Source organism: Lutjanus erythropterus, chromosome 6 (assembly GCF_056507025.1).
Source record: "Lutjanus erythropterus isolate fLutEry1 chromosome 6, fLutEry1.hap2, whole genome shotgun sequence".
NCBI classification, from domain to species: Eukaryota; Metazoa; Chordata; class Actinopteri; order Lutjaniformes; family Lutjanidae; genus Lutjanus; species Lutjanus erythropterus.
The window spans coordinates 24,803,657-24,817,818 of NC_139322.1; the positions used below are offsets into that span (position 1 = coordinate 24,803,657).

The window sequence follows — 14,162 nt, forward strand, 5'->3', positions numbered from 1 at the left end:
GGAGCTCAGGGGAAACATGCCTTGCAGACAGTGTGGAGAGAAAGTGCTCTCAGAGAATGTGTTCCCAGGCTGAGGAAGTTTTTGCTTTAGTTAAAGCTACAAGCTCACAGCAACAGTTGCACATATCTTGTGATGTGTTCTTTTGAAAAATCTACACCTGCTTGTAACCCAGAAACATAGTCCAGATGAAATAAAAAGAAAGATTCAATGAAAAATTCCTTTTAAATCCTTCTAGATCACATCCCCATTCATGCTGTGTCCCCTTTTTAACAATATATGCTAAAAAACAAAATATAAACTCAATTTCATTGTATTTTTATATCAAAATCCAACAATGATTTCTTCCTCTAAAACTAAATATGAGTTGTAGCACGCCAGCGTGTCTTCAGGTGTTCACCACCTCAAACCTCTGTTGCACCAAAAATAGTGTGGTTATGGGCCTGCTGGCTACAATTTATTTACTTTGAGGAAAATGTCATCTGTAACAGCAGACGTGCAAGACATTCTTACAGTGGACTGCTTCAGCAAGTTGCTACATGGAGCATACGATCAGCTAGGGTCCAGCCTCACTTATTAACATTACTGTACAAAATCACAACTTTGTAACTTTTACAAAAACACAACTTCATGACTCCATTCACTGATTTGTATGAAATGGGGTCATATTTATGGAGAAATTTTTATGGTTCTGGTTTTCCCTCCGATGTCCTTCGGCTGCTCAGCTTCAAAACTCAGTGAGTTTCAGCTAATTTATCTGTTGTTAGTGGACAACGGAACCGGGCTCAGCAGCCTCTTAGTAAACATGGCCGCATCAGGACCAAACAGCCTTTGAGACTGACAGGAAATACTGAGATGTCTGTTAGTTTTCTGATGAAAGATGGCTTTATTTGTCACTAAAGTAGTTAACTGCTAACTGTAGTGCTGTTAGGTAGTTAGCTCAGTTAGCTGTGAAGCTAACCCAGTAAGAAACCCACCTGTGTACTTTGTTTAGATAGGAAACATGTAATTATGTTTAGACAAAGGTTGTGTCTAGAAGATAGATATATTTGAGATATTTATTTGCATCGTTTCTTCATTAAGCATGTTGTACAAAAAATGTTGTCTTAATTCAAAATGTTAAGACTGTATTGAAGATCTGGCTTCAGTACAGGTTAGGGGTAAACATTGCTGGGTTGGGGTTAGAGAAAGATCATGTTTTGGTTTAAAATTATTAGTCTTGCGAGGTCTTTCACAACTCTTGGGTCCCCTTCAAGACTTAAGTGGAAGCAAATAGCACTCAGCTTTCTGTTTCATGTGGACTAGAACATCACACCTACTTGTGTTGTAGTTTTTGTAATTAGAAACCCGATGAGGTTAACACCTATTGCACTTGGTCATCAACAGGTTTCACAATGCTCTTTCATACTTATAAAGAAAGGCTTTAAAAAAACTACTATATAACTGCTATAAAGTGTTGTTACATTTAAGTATAACGTCATTATACAGAGCATTTCAAGGAGGTGTTTACCAGTAATGGCTCTGTTGAACCGTTTTAGCAGTGGCCCAGTGAAGCAGCTGCAGCAGGTGAGTGTAAGTTTTGGGGACAGAGGGCGAGATGGTGTCACTGTAGGTGGAGTATGACAAATAGATGGTTGACTTTAGACACACAAGGAGAACATAAAACAGTCAAAGTGTGGACCCGCAGCTGATGTCATGGGTAGATCTGGTGGCTTGTGACGTCTGTGATCCTGACCATCTCCATGTGTATGTTCAAAACTGAAGGTCTGATTGCTACTGCTACTGTTTGTGTTTGGTTTTAAAATGATTATAAATGATTGAGCTGTTGTTGGAATTTTGTATTGTCTCAAAAGGCAAAGGGGGAAACCTGATTTAGTTCTTGCGTTATAGAGGGGCGAAGTCCTTTCCTTTCCAGTGGACCACCATAGGAAAGTTGTTTTAGAGAGAAAAAAAAAAGTATGGTAGTCAAAGTTGAGAGTCAAATCACTTTTTGATCCAGCTTGAAATGTGTAATGAATTGTACACACATTGTGTCTCAATGAAAAAAATAATTTTACAAGTCAAATTGTTAATCATAAAACTATTAAAGCACAAGACCGAGCTTTGCATAGCCTAATTAGAAAGACTACACACCCGGAAGACGTATAAACTAATGTTAGCCACTGAAGCTACGATGCCTGTGTTTTTTCAGACATAGTCACATGAGCAACGGTTATAGGTCATTCTTTTGTTTCCCCGGCGTAAAAAAGGACTATGAATCACTGGATAAAACACTTCAGTGTAAGATAACATTACAAGGGACAAACATCATTGGGGTTTAAAATAATGGAGTGTCTACAGAAACTACTCAGCTATTCACACCCGACTGCCTTAGTTAGCCTACAAATTAAAAGTGGGTTTTAACTTTTTATTTTTACACCTACTTGACTTATTTACAGCTTTCAGACACATTTTAGTTGCTTGGTTAGGTTTAGGAAGCAAATATATTTGGTTTGGGTTAGGAAAAGATCATGTTTTTTCTCTGCATTGTGGTTAAAAATAGCCAATTAGACTATTTATACCGCGGATGCAAATAGCATTGTTGATTATGAACACCTGGGTACTTGTTTCATCTTTGTTAGGCTATATACACCTGGGTGTAAAGAGCTACACTGCATATTCCACACTGGGTGCAAATAGCATTGGCCTTAAAATAATCATAAATTGTGTCATTTGAGGGGAATTATACATATAAAGATTTTTTTAATGTGAAAATGTGATTCCAAGCAGCAGTTGTTGTACTTGAAATACTTCTAACTCAGTCTCTAGTCTCTATACATTTTAAATAATGAAGAGAACGCTGTGGAAACGAGTTGAAGATTCAGTCTCGTGTTCCCGTTCACTTCCTCCAGCTCACTAATGATCTGTTCCTCCATTTTACGCAGAAAAGCGCCGTCCCTCGCAGTCCCCCCTCCTCTGTGTGGTTCTCGCCGAGCCTCCGCTGTTTAAATGGGCCAAGTTGAGAAGCGGCGGAGAGTGCAAATCTTGTTTGGTCTGGGTCTGTGAACTTCAGCGTGACTTCAACGACATACACAGGGGTTAAAAACAACTCTTTCCAAAACTTTCAACTGCATTAATGTTGCGCAAATACTACTCAGGAATATCAAGCCCGATGTGTTTGGCTTATGTTTCTGATGAATGCCATATTCCACATGGGTTTGAGGAGCAGGAGAAATGTAAAATTCAGTGTCTTTTTTTATTGAATTCACTGGCTGAGTTGTAAATTGTGAATTTTATCTTGGCCCCGTTAATGAATCGATTTGCGTTGTTTTTTTTAAAGACTGCACATCCGATTCAAGATATCGTGAATATTATAAAAAATCTTGTAGCTCAAACTTCCCTCAAGCTAAAGAAATAAGAGACCTGACGTGTAGCTGGGACTGATAATGATCTCCGAAGGTAACATAATGTCCGGGGCTCAGGGCTACCCAGCATGTCAGGTATTAACAGAGCGAGCGTGATTAAATGTGGGAGGTAGGAGCTGTGAGGCTGGCGGAGAGCGCTGCCGCCGCTGCGAGCTGGAAACTACTGAATGGGAATCTATCCGGCAACTTCAGCACACCGCTGTCTCACGGCGACACGGGGGCTCTGCGTAAAACCAAGCGGCGCGTCTCCAAGTCTGGCTCAGCCCCGCTCACAGACGGAGAGGACGCTCAAGTTGGATCGGGCGAGCAGCTTTTCACTTGTTACCGGCGCTCGGCTCCCACTAACATGCCTGCCATCAAAAAGGAGAGGCTGGATGGAGACGACATGGCACTGACTGCGTTCAACCAGTCCGAATACCTGGCCCCTTTAAATGCCACCGCGATCCCCGTGGTGACCCCGCATCCGCCGCCCTACGACCACATTTTCGCCCATCACCGCGCGTACTTGGGGCTCCACGACTCGGCGCTGCATCACCAGCACCTCCACCATCACACGGACGACTTAATGCTGGAGAGGTTCTCCTCCATCCCCGACTTTCAGCCCTTCTTCGACAACGGGGAGCCCTGCATCGAGGTGGAGTGCGGGGAAAACAAGGCTTTGCTTTATATCAATAAATTGTGTCAAGGTAGTAAAGGACCCTCAATTAAATACAGGGGCGAGTGGCTCACCCCCAACGAGTTCCAGTTTGTCAGTGGACGAGAGACTGCCAAAGATTGGAAACGGAGTATTAGACACAAAGGTAAGAGCAAGCTTCACCTTATCATCAATTAAACACTTTTTACACGCCGCTCATTACGGGCTCAAACTTAGTGTGGCGGCTCGGTGCTGAGTTTTGGAGTGAAAGGGTTACAGCAGTCAGTGCGTAAGGAGACAGATGAGAAAAGGCGCAGATCCTCCACATACCCTCCGAGGCTTTGACACAGAGTTTGGGCTGCGATCACACACTGCACCGGGGCATCTGGAGTAGGCTGCACCGGGACTGAGGTGAAAAGTTAGACATATAGATCATTCAGTATGTGACAGTTTAAGTCTGTTTTATTTCTCCTCATTATGGGGATGAAGCGTTCCGTTAAGCGCAGCTGCACTTGTGCATGGGTGGTGACACTATTACGCATCGCATGTTAGAGTTATTTCGAAAATTTGCATCTTGTTTGTCCAGTCAAAGTCATACTCGGTGTTAAATGTGATCATTTAGCAACCATGAAAAAAAAAGTCAACCAAAATATTAAATGTGAAGGTTCTTTTATAGATGTATTGTGTAGGCGTTTTCAGTAACATTGATAGGATCGATACTGTGATACTGTTCCTTTATATTTTACGTTAGCACTTTATAGCACAGTATTTTTATGCGGTAATTGCGCTAGGTGTGCGCACACACACTCGCGCACACACACGCAGTTACTCAGGCAGAACTGACACGCGTTAAGATGTGTGGGGGGAGGGTGTCGCCCCCAGGTCAAAAATGGTAGCCTAATAGTTTAATATACCGATGCTTATAGACAGATGACAGTAGGCTGCTGTCTCTCTGCCTCACAACACGGGAGTATAAGAGTAGAACTAAACTTCATGGCAAAAATGTAGAGAGGTGAGTCAAGCTTGTTTGCTGGGACAGGCTCCTTCATACATGTGAATATATTGGCTGATTTTTGGCAGGATTTGTTTTGAAAACTTAGTCTTGGACTATAAATGATGGTCATGAAGACGAGGCCCACTCTCAAGCAAGTTGATAGAACCTTATCATCACATGCTGTTTCTTGGAGATGAGTTTACAGGCTGGAGATTATAGTCTGTAGAAATTCATTAGAAGTGTTTCTCATGTTTTTGTATTTTTTGTTTGTTTTTTTTCCTTTTCAGGGAAGAGTCTCAAGACTCTTATGTCCAAAGGAATCTTACAGGTGCACCCTCCAATCTGTGATTGTCCTGGTTGTCGAATTTCATCTCCAGTGGTAAGAATATTTCATATTCTCTCAGACTGTACCGGTGTTACTGCTGCTCTGTCTTTCTGTGTGGATAGTGTGTGAAGTAGGACATGCAGCATAGATGGTAGTTTAGTTTGATTTGAGGACAACTCATTTGCTGTGGATATGCAGCAGGGCTGGACAGTATATCAGTGTTATATCAAATTTGTGATGTAAGACTAGATGTCAACTTTGATTTTGGATATAGTTACATTGTGATATAAGTGTCTTTACCTGGTTTTAAAGGCTGCATTACAGTAAAGTGATGTAATTTTCTGAACTTCAGACTGTTCTGGTTTATTATTTGACTTAACCCACATAGTCATTATATCCACATTACTGATGATTATTTATCAATTTAATTGTTTTAATATTTAATATACTGTCGCAATATTGATAGCAAAGTAATTAAAAAAAAATTATATATCATGGCGTAGCCAAACCATATCGACATATTACTCATATCACCCAGTCCTAATATGCAGTATATAAAGAATGTGTCGGTTGAAATTTGTCAAAGAGCACAGACAAGAGCTTAAAGACATATTGATATGTTAAAAATATTTCTGTTAAAAGACTATTTTGGTGAATGAAATTGTAATATCATCATTTATTGCTAAGCAATACAACTTTTTGATTGTTTTTGCGGAGTTAAATTAAGAATGACATCTTGGCTGTTATATAACTCTAAGTTATTTTTATTTATATATCATATATATGGCTCAAAACAACATATGTTCACTAATGTTTTGGGCTTTTTAAAATGTACTTTTAATTTAGCCTGCCTTAATTTAGCCTTTAGGATGAAATGATAATTGGTTTCACGATAAACTGCAACGAAATATCCAAGGAGTAGTATTACCATTTCAATTTTTAATTTTTGTGATATCTGTGTTTGATTACCGTGCTTTAAAAAAGTCAGTGTAAATACTGTCCAACATGGACCAAAGTCAGCAACAGTCTTCCAGACACAGCAGCAGCATGGGTTTGTTTTGTGTCAATGAAAATATTGACATCGCAAAGGACGTGATGCCATTTCAAATCATTGAGAGGTTTTCAATATAAAACTTGGTGAAATGATTTCATTGTCTGTATCAGTACTTGTTGAACATTTTCAGCACATTTTAACAATACTGCTATAATAACTAGAACCGTGATAATTTTATACATTTTCGTGCTGTTTCATGTATAATACTGATATTTAATTATGATATTAGTGTTGTGTCACCCAGCTCTACATAGTCCCAACACAGTGTGAGTGTGTATGAGTGCATATTGGAGCATTGTCTTTCTTTGTAACCTTGATGGTGAAGGTCCCTACAGGCACGCATGTCAACTTTGATGCTAATTTTTCTCAGCATGAATATCAAATCCACTTTCAGCCTCTCACTGACACAGCAGCAGTGTATCAAACAGCCTTTTTTTTTTTATTTGGAGTCATTGAGCTGTCCAGTATGGCTGTTTGACGTTAGGTGTCGTTGGCCATGGCTCTTCTGTCCCATTGAATCAGACTCCTCACCTGGCTGTTGAACTTTTGTTTGCCTTGTGCTTCCCTCTGGGCTCGGCCAGGGGCACCATGCCAAACCTTGAGGCCTTGCAGGTGTGTCACGATTACAGCATCACCACTCTGTGTGTGAGTGTTTGTGTGTGTGTGTGTGTGTGTGTGTGTGTGTGTGTGTGTGTGTGTGTGTGTGTGTGTGTGTGTCAGCTTTGAGCAAGCACACTGCCGGCTCACCGTCGCCAAATCTGTTCACACAGGTGCGGCGGGGTTGTGAGAGTGTGTGTGTGTGTGTGTGTGCGCCTTTGTGTGTGTGTGTGTTTTTATCACCACGGAGCGCATCTGTCGTCGCTCCCAAGCACTAATCTTGAGGGAAGGGTGTAAGAGGCTTAGCGAGCTACTGAGCGTGGCTACTGCTGATTATTGTGTGCGAGGCACGCAAGGCAAAGGCGGTTTAGATAAGCCGGAGGTGTTTGAGTGATACAGGTAAACTGGTGACATTTTTCACAGCCAAGAATGAAGACCTGCACCCTGACACACAGGGTTCAGCCAAAACGAATTACTTGAGGGAGGCAGGGGGCAGAGAAAACAGACAGTAGAAATACTCATCTTTTTTTTTTTTACACAAGGATTTGAGTATCTGTTTGCTTGTGTTTAGGCTTATTACAGATATCAGAGTGATTGGCTTTTGGCTTGCTGAGGCTTGTGCAGTTCCACTTCAATTATATCTGTGACGGAGTCAAACTTTGTTATTGACGTAAGCAGGGATATGAGGAGCCTTAAGGTTGTTGTTGTAGCCTACTCTCCCTCTCTGTGTCTGCCTTTCCTTTCTGGTGGTGAAGCCTGAAGTCTAACCCACCAAGTGAATACCACCGTGACACTTTCGCACACGAACACGCACGTACACACACACACACACACACACACACACGCAAACACACAATAAGTATGCTGGCAGTTCCATGCGAGGCGGTGAGGAGGGCTAGGCGGAGGAGGGAAGGCAGCGGGACTTGTATGGCCTGTACTGGCGTCTCCCTCTCTCCCCACTGACTCCCCTCAGGGCATCGCAGCCAACACTCCCTCACTGATGAGCTCTCTCTCCCTCTCACACACACACAGCACACACTATATGCCTGCCTACTGACACAAATTACCTCATGCAGTCATTTATTTTGAAAGTTTGACGGCTGAACTTTGAGTGATCTTGTTTCGCTATAGGCATGAGGCAAGCGATCATAAAAAAAAGTGCAGCAGCTGGTGGGAAGTCTTTTCACCTGCCTGCTCAGAACTCAGTGAAGTTAATTTGCTGCGTCGGCCCGGGCGCAAGCTGTTTATAACGACATGACACAAACCGAACTGTTGTTGAGCTCAAGAGTTTTGAATTCAAATGTGCTGATGGTGTTGTTTATGCATGCACACTCTGAAATAACGTCAGTTTATGATTGATCCATTGTTGAGGGGTGTTGGCTTTCTATTAAGCTTGTTATTATGTGACAGTCAGCTGCTTAAAGGATTTCTCTCTCTTTGCACCTGTTAATTGCTGTTAAAGTTGCCCCCTGAAGTTGTTAGATAGTGCTTATTTTGGATGTCTGTTTGTCATTCTTTTGCATGTATTCAACAAAAATATAAATTGAACACTTTTGTTTTTGCTCCCATTTTTTATGGGTTGCAGTAAGTAAGATCTAATACTCTAATAATCTGTGTTAGTGAGCACTTCTCCTTCACCAAGATAATCCATCCACCTGACAGTTTGGGGCATCAGAAAATACCAATAAACTTGAGTATTGATACTGTATTGATTCTCAAAAAACACATATGTATCGTGATACATGCAGAGCTTTGTAGCAGTGGTTCATTTTATGTTGTGTTTAAACCAATGACCGCTAGATTAGCAGTGTTGTTACCTATCTGTTCTGATTGCATAAAAAAAAAGTTTAACTCCGATTTTGTGTTCTTTAAACTATTAAAGCTTCCTAAATTTAGATGAAAAAAATAGGAATATATCACCTTGCTTACATTATCACAGTATATTGAATCATAACCCCTGTATCTTGATATGTACTTTTTCTTTTTCTTTCTTTTTTTTTTTGGAAAGAAGACATTTATTAGGCACTGAACTATAGTGTTGCAAGGATGATGTAATTTTGTAGGCCAACCTTGAAGTTAGCTTTGCTCTGGTTCCTTCCACAAAAAGCCAATGGGATTTTTCCATTGGATTTTGGATTAGTGCACAGAATAAACTCTGAGGCAAAGAAAAGTTAATGATATTTACACTATTGTTCAGCAACTTAATCTTTACAAATGAATCACTTTTCAAATTTTTAAAGTATAAATGCAATCACCAGAAGTAAAAAAAAAAAAAAGCTAACATTAAGCTATAAGTGAACTATACCATGGTGTTTTATTTCAATGTCACCTTCCTTGAACTCACAAGCATTTGGTGTGATGATGTTAAATGTCTGCAACCACCACTGTAGTCTCATTTAGCTAGCTGTCCACAACTGCTCTTTTTAAGGCGTGTAGAAGCTTCAGAGTTCACAAGTTGGGTGGTTACTGACATATTTTATGCCGTAGAACAAAACATAAAAATCTGTTAAGCTTGTGTTAACTTCATGACCTGCCCTACTCTGCCTCTGATTGGCTAGTACTTGTTGCCTTTGTTGACTGGACTGGTTAGGTTTGGGCATGAGGAGTGACTGGTTAGGGTAGGAATATCAGGGTAAACCATCAGAGGCACATTATGGCAGGTTGTAACTTTGCCCTGCAGGGAAGAACATTTGGTATCTGGAGCCCTTTTTTGAATTAGCCATAGTTCAGTGCCTGATAAATGTGTTTTTCCAAAATAAAACTGCACATTTTAGAGTTTCCTTTTCTTGTGACAGTAATTATGTGGTTTAATTGATCAGCATCTCTATATGCCACACCTGTCAGGTGGATGGATTATCTCGACAAAGGAAACGGCAACAGGAATTTTAACTAATTTGTGAACACAGTTTGAGAGAGAGAAGCCTTTTCTGTGCATAGAAAAACTTTTAGATCTTTCACTGCAACTCATGAAAAATGAGAGTAAAAACAAAAGTTTATATTTTTGTTCAGTGTAATACTCTGTGTATGCTGTGACTGTGTATGCATGTTGAAGTTTATTCTTAGCTCTGTATGTTTGTGTTTCAGTTTGTACATGCGTATGTGTTAGTTTGTATCTTTGTCTTTCTGCGTGCATGTCTGTGATTATTTGTACGCCCGTGATGCCTGGCTGACTTGCCTGCTTGCAGTGTGTGTGTGTGTGTGTGTGTGTGTGTGTGTGTGTGTGTGTGTGTGTGTGTGTGTGTGTGTGTGTGTGTGTGTGTCCTCCCGGGAGAGCTGGGCTTCCTCTGCTCTGTTATTTCAGCGGAACTGGCGGAGGCCGGGAGGAAATTACACTCCCCTCCTCCGGCTCGTAAAGACCTCCTCCAATCAAGGGCTCCTCTTGCAAAGTGGAATTAAACACACACAGGCACAATCATAGACACGCACACTTTTGCCTATAACTTATACAGTCTATGTCATTACATTTTCATAATGCCACTTCCAATAGGGTTAATGGGGAAAAGATAATTAAAATTAAAGTGCACCATATTGAGTGAAATAATAGAAGTTGAGCTGTTATATGATGTGGAGTCGTCTTCGTAGATCAGCTACCTACTGTACACTAGTTCTGTTTTATGTGTTGTGTGTTTGTGCGCTTGCTTGCTTGCATGCGTGTTGCTATGGTAACACTGGGATCGGTCATTGGCCCAGATCTGTGCAGAACTGTGGTCGTGTTGAGTGCATTTGTGCACTTTTGTGTGCATCTCTTTCTGTGTATCGGACAAATTAGAGATTAAGTGAGGCTCTAATGATCTGTTCATTCACCGCTTATAGAGATCAATAAGAACTGGAACATGTGTCACACATATAGAAATACTGTCATATACACACATGTAATAACTGTTTTATGCCTCTTGTTGTCTTTCTATCTATGAACAATTTAGTTATAATAAACAGTTTGATTTAGCATATTAGCATTTAGCTTCCACTTCAGAATGATGCCAGAGACTGCTAGAGAGCTGAATGTGTATGTGGTGCGTATAAGCTTGTATTGTGCATATGTGCACATCATCATGTATGATGATGATGTGTGTGTGTTTGGGTGTGGTCCCTGTTGCAGGCCGCTAAAATAAGATGGAGCATCTGTCCATGAGGCAAATGTGGTTTATCAAGACAAAGCCAGCAGCGATATTTCTAAAAACTCTCCTCCCAACGTGTGTGTGTGTGTGTGTGTGTGTGTGTGCGCGTGCATATGCACAAAAATGTGCTCGTGTTTGTTCTTTGCAATGTGATTTCCTCTGATAGTTGCAGTCTCGCTCTGCCACACCAGATCTTTGTAGACTGTACTATCCTTTCATAGTTTTACGTTCATATGTCCATCAATACACTCAGACAAGCACACACATACTGCATAAATGCACAGGAATACTAGGAAGTCAAATCATCAATATAGTATAGTTAAATGCATAATTTTGAGTATTATTAAAGTCTGTCATTGATATAGTCCTGAATTTGTACGTCATCTTAACTTGTAGACATGTATATACTGTATATTTCAACCGAGTTAACATAAAGAATATTTTGTTCTTTTAATTTTTGTTCAATACTAATAATGTGTCAAAATCAATATATATCCATATGAGAAAGAACCGTTCAATTAGATTTTGACAGCATAAATGAGGGTCACCTGAATTTATCCATGTTTTTCCTTCCACAACATAACTGGATTACTGGGGCAGATACTAGTATTAGGCAGTAAAAAAAAAAAATTAATATCAATATATCTGCCAGTATTCTTTATACAGAATATAATATACAGGATATATAATGTATAAATTGTCCAAAACGATATCAGGGCATTGGAACAGTAAACGTCCTCTGGTATTTTTAATAATTATAAACAACTATAAATAAAAAACAGAAAAAGTAAAGAGTAAAAATGTATATATTAAACCTGAATTTAAACCTATTAAGTTAACAATTGAAAACAATCTACATTATGTTCTGTTAAAAAAAAGTTTATATATAGGCATATTCCAGACAACATATATGATGGTACAGATATAGAGTCATTGGTATTGGGCCAATAATATCTGTTGACTGATATATTGGTCGAGCTCTAATAGAAACATGGCATTGCAACATGGTGGACTCCGTTGAAGAGAACCCGTGACCTCTGTAGATTTAAACAATGCTTCTAATTTTTAGGTGATTATGCACTAATGAAAACATACTAATATTTAATTTCTGCCATACTCTACCACAAATACCTGTAAATCTTGCACACTGGACCTTTAAGTTTTGTGTTTTGTCTAAACCTCAGCAAAATGGATGTTGTCACGTTGAAGAGGTGTAGAGTTAATAGTGTGGCAGTGAACTGTATTTAGTTAGTTGTTCCGGTTAATTTAGTGGAACTGTTTTGTGTTGAACTTTACATGAGTGTCTATAAATTGACAGGATCAAACCTTATTCTCTTGCGGATGGACACAAGAGAATGCATCAGTTGAATTTGCCAATCATAACTTCATGCTTGCCTCCACTTCCTGTGTGTTTGTCTGGGGAGAGAAAGGGTTGTTACCTGTCTGTAAAGCTCCCCTACAGCAGCCTCCGTGGGCCAATCCAAACACACCGACAGAATGAGGGAGGAGGAAGGAGAGAAAGAGACTAGAGGGAAAGAGGAGAGCGAGAGGCGCGCTGACACGCTTGACTGCACCGCCACTGACCTCCCAGCGCCGCCTCAGCACCCCCCCTCCCCTCCTCCTCCCCTCCACCTCGCCGCCTCTCGCCCTCTGTGCACCTCTTCCCCCCTCCCCCTACAGCCCCCCCTCTTCCCCTCCCCTTGCCCTGTGCCGCTCCACTGGGCTGCAACTGCCCGCTCGGCTCAGCGCGTGGGGGCCGAGGGTGCAGGCGAGTGTGTGTGTGTGTGTGTGTAAGAGAGAGTGTGTGTGTGTGTGTGCTGGGGGGAGGCAGGGGACTTGGTCGCATGCCTGTCCGCCCTACAGTGCTTTCTCACTTTTTTTTTCTTTTTCTCTCACACGGCCTTGAACAACCAAGTGTTGCCTAAAGTCTGTAGATAAACCACACACACACACACACACACACACACACACACACTTACATACACACACACACATTCTGAATCAGATTTATTTTGCCAAGTATGAAGCACATTTGCACTTATAAGGAGTTTTACTTGATCAGGTTGGTGCCTGACAAATTTATAGTTGTGTTTCTGAAGTCATGAGTGTTACCTGAGTCTAAATAACTTCCTCTGGCCGACATTTATCTTCAAACTTCAAAGGAACTGACTGAAAATATAAAGGAGAGATCTGTACTGTGTTTTTAAATAAAATATCTTCAATATATCCATCTGTATGGTAGACTGTGGGGAAACATTTACTACGGTTGGAGATGCTCTCATACACAGCTTTTGAAAAGTGATGCTGACAAAAATGTATAGAGTTTGTGTTCTTGTTACTTGGATGGTTGATCATTTTTTCAGTGCAAACCAAGACCAAGACAGAATTCCTTTAAAAAAAAGTAGACAGTTGTCTTTTCTTTAGTTTGAGCTAAGGAAGATTGATCAAGAGTTAGAAATGTAGCTTTTCTTTACTGTTTAATTACTCAAAACCCACACGTGTAAAAAACAGGTGCTTGCATGTATTATGAGTGCACAGAAAACTGTCCTCAAGAAGGAGCACAAATGCGCCAACTTGACCTTCTGTATGCACTGTGGCTTCTGTCTCCCCTTTTGTTCTCGTCTCTCATAATGATAATAATAGCAAAGTATATTGTAAATATATAGTATAGTATAAAGTATATAGTTTTTTCTATAGGCCACAACTTAATGGTTGGTGACAGGCTAAATGCAACACTGATTTACTGTTATATATCTTTGGCTAGAAACATCTGGTGGACTAAATCAGACCTTAAGGCGGGCAAGCGTTGGCCCACAGGTACCTATTTGGGCATCCCTGATATGGTACCTACGTTTGAGGAAAGTGTGATAGCTACCCAGCAGTTCCCAGGAGGCCAAATATTTGCGATAGGCCTAATTTTCCTATTTCATATAAATATACATAGAAATGTGGTTTTGCACACTAATGGGAAACATAGGTTTGAAAAGGACTAAATTGTTGAAATGACCTTGCAGTGTGTCCGTATTTGTGTGTTTGTGT

General features: G+C 40.5%; 1 protein-coding gene across 2 annotated transcripts in view; it reads left to right on the plus strand.

The window, feature by feature from the left end:
- The first annotated feature begins 2,906 nt into the window (after nucleotides 1-2,906).
- The window catches only part of samd11 (sterile alpha motif domain containing 11), a 74,857-nt gene continuing 63,601 nt past the window's right edge, over nucleotides 2,907-14,162 (plus strand). The window contains exons 1-2 of one of the 2 annotated variants that reach the window (XM_084721326.1): nucleotides 2,907-4,201; nucleotides 5,317-5,408. In XM_084721326.1, coding sequence (XP_084577452.1) covers nucleotides 3,502-4,201; nucleotides 5,317-5,408 — 792 coding nt within the window. In that variant the 5' untranslated portion in view covers nucleotides 2,907-3,501. The remainder of the gene's footprint in view (nucleotides 4,202-5,316; nucleotides 5,409-14,162) is intronic. The other variant, XM_084721327.1, reaches the window with a different exon arrangement.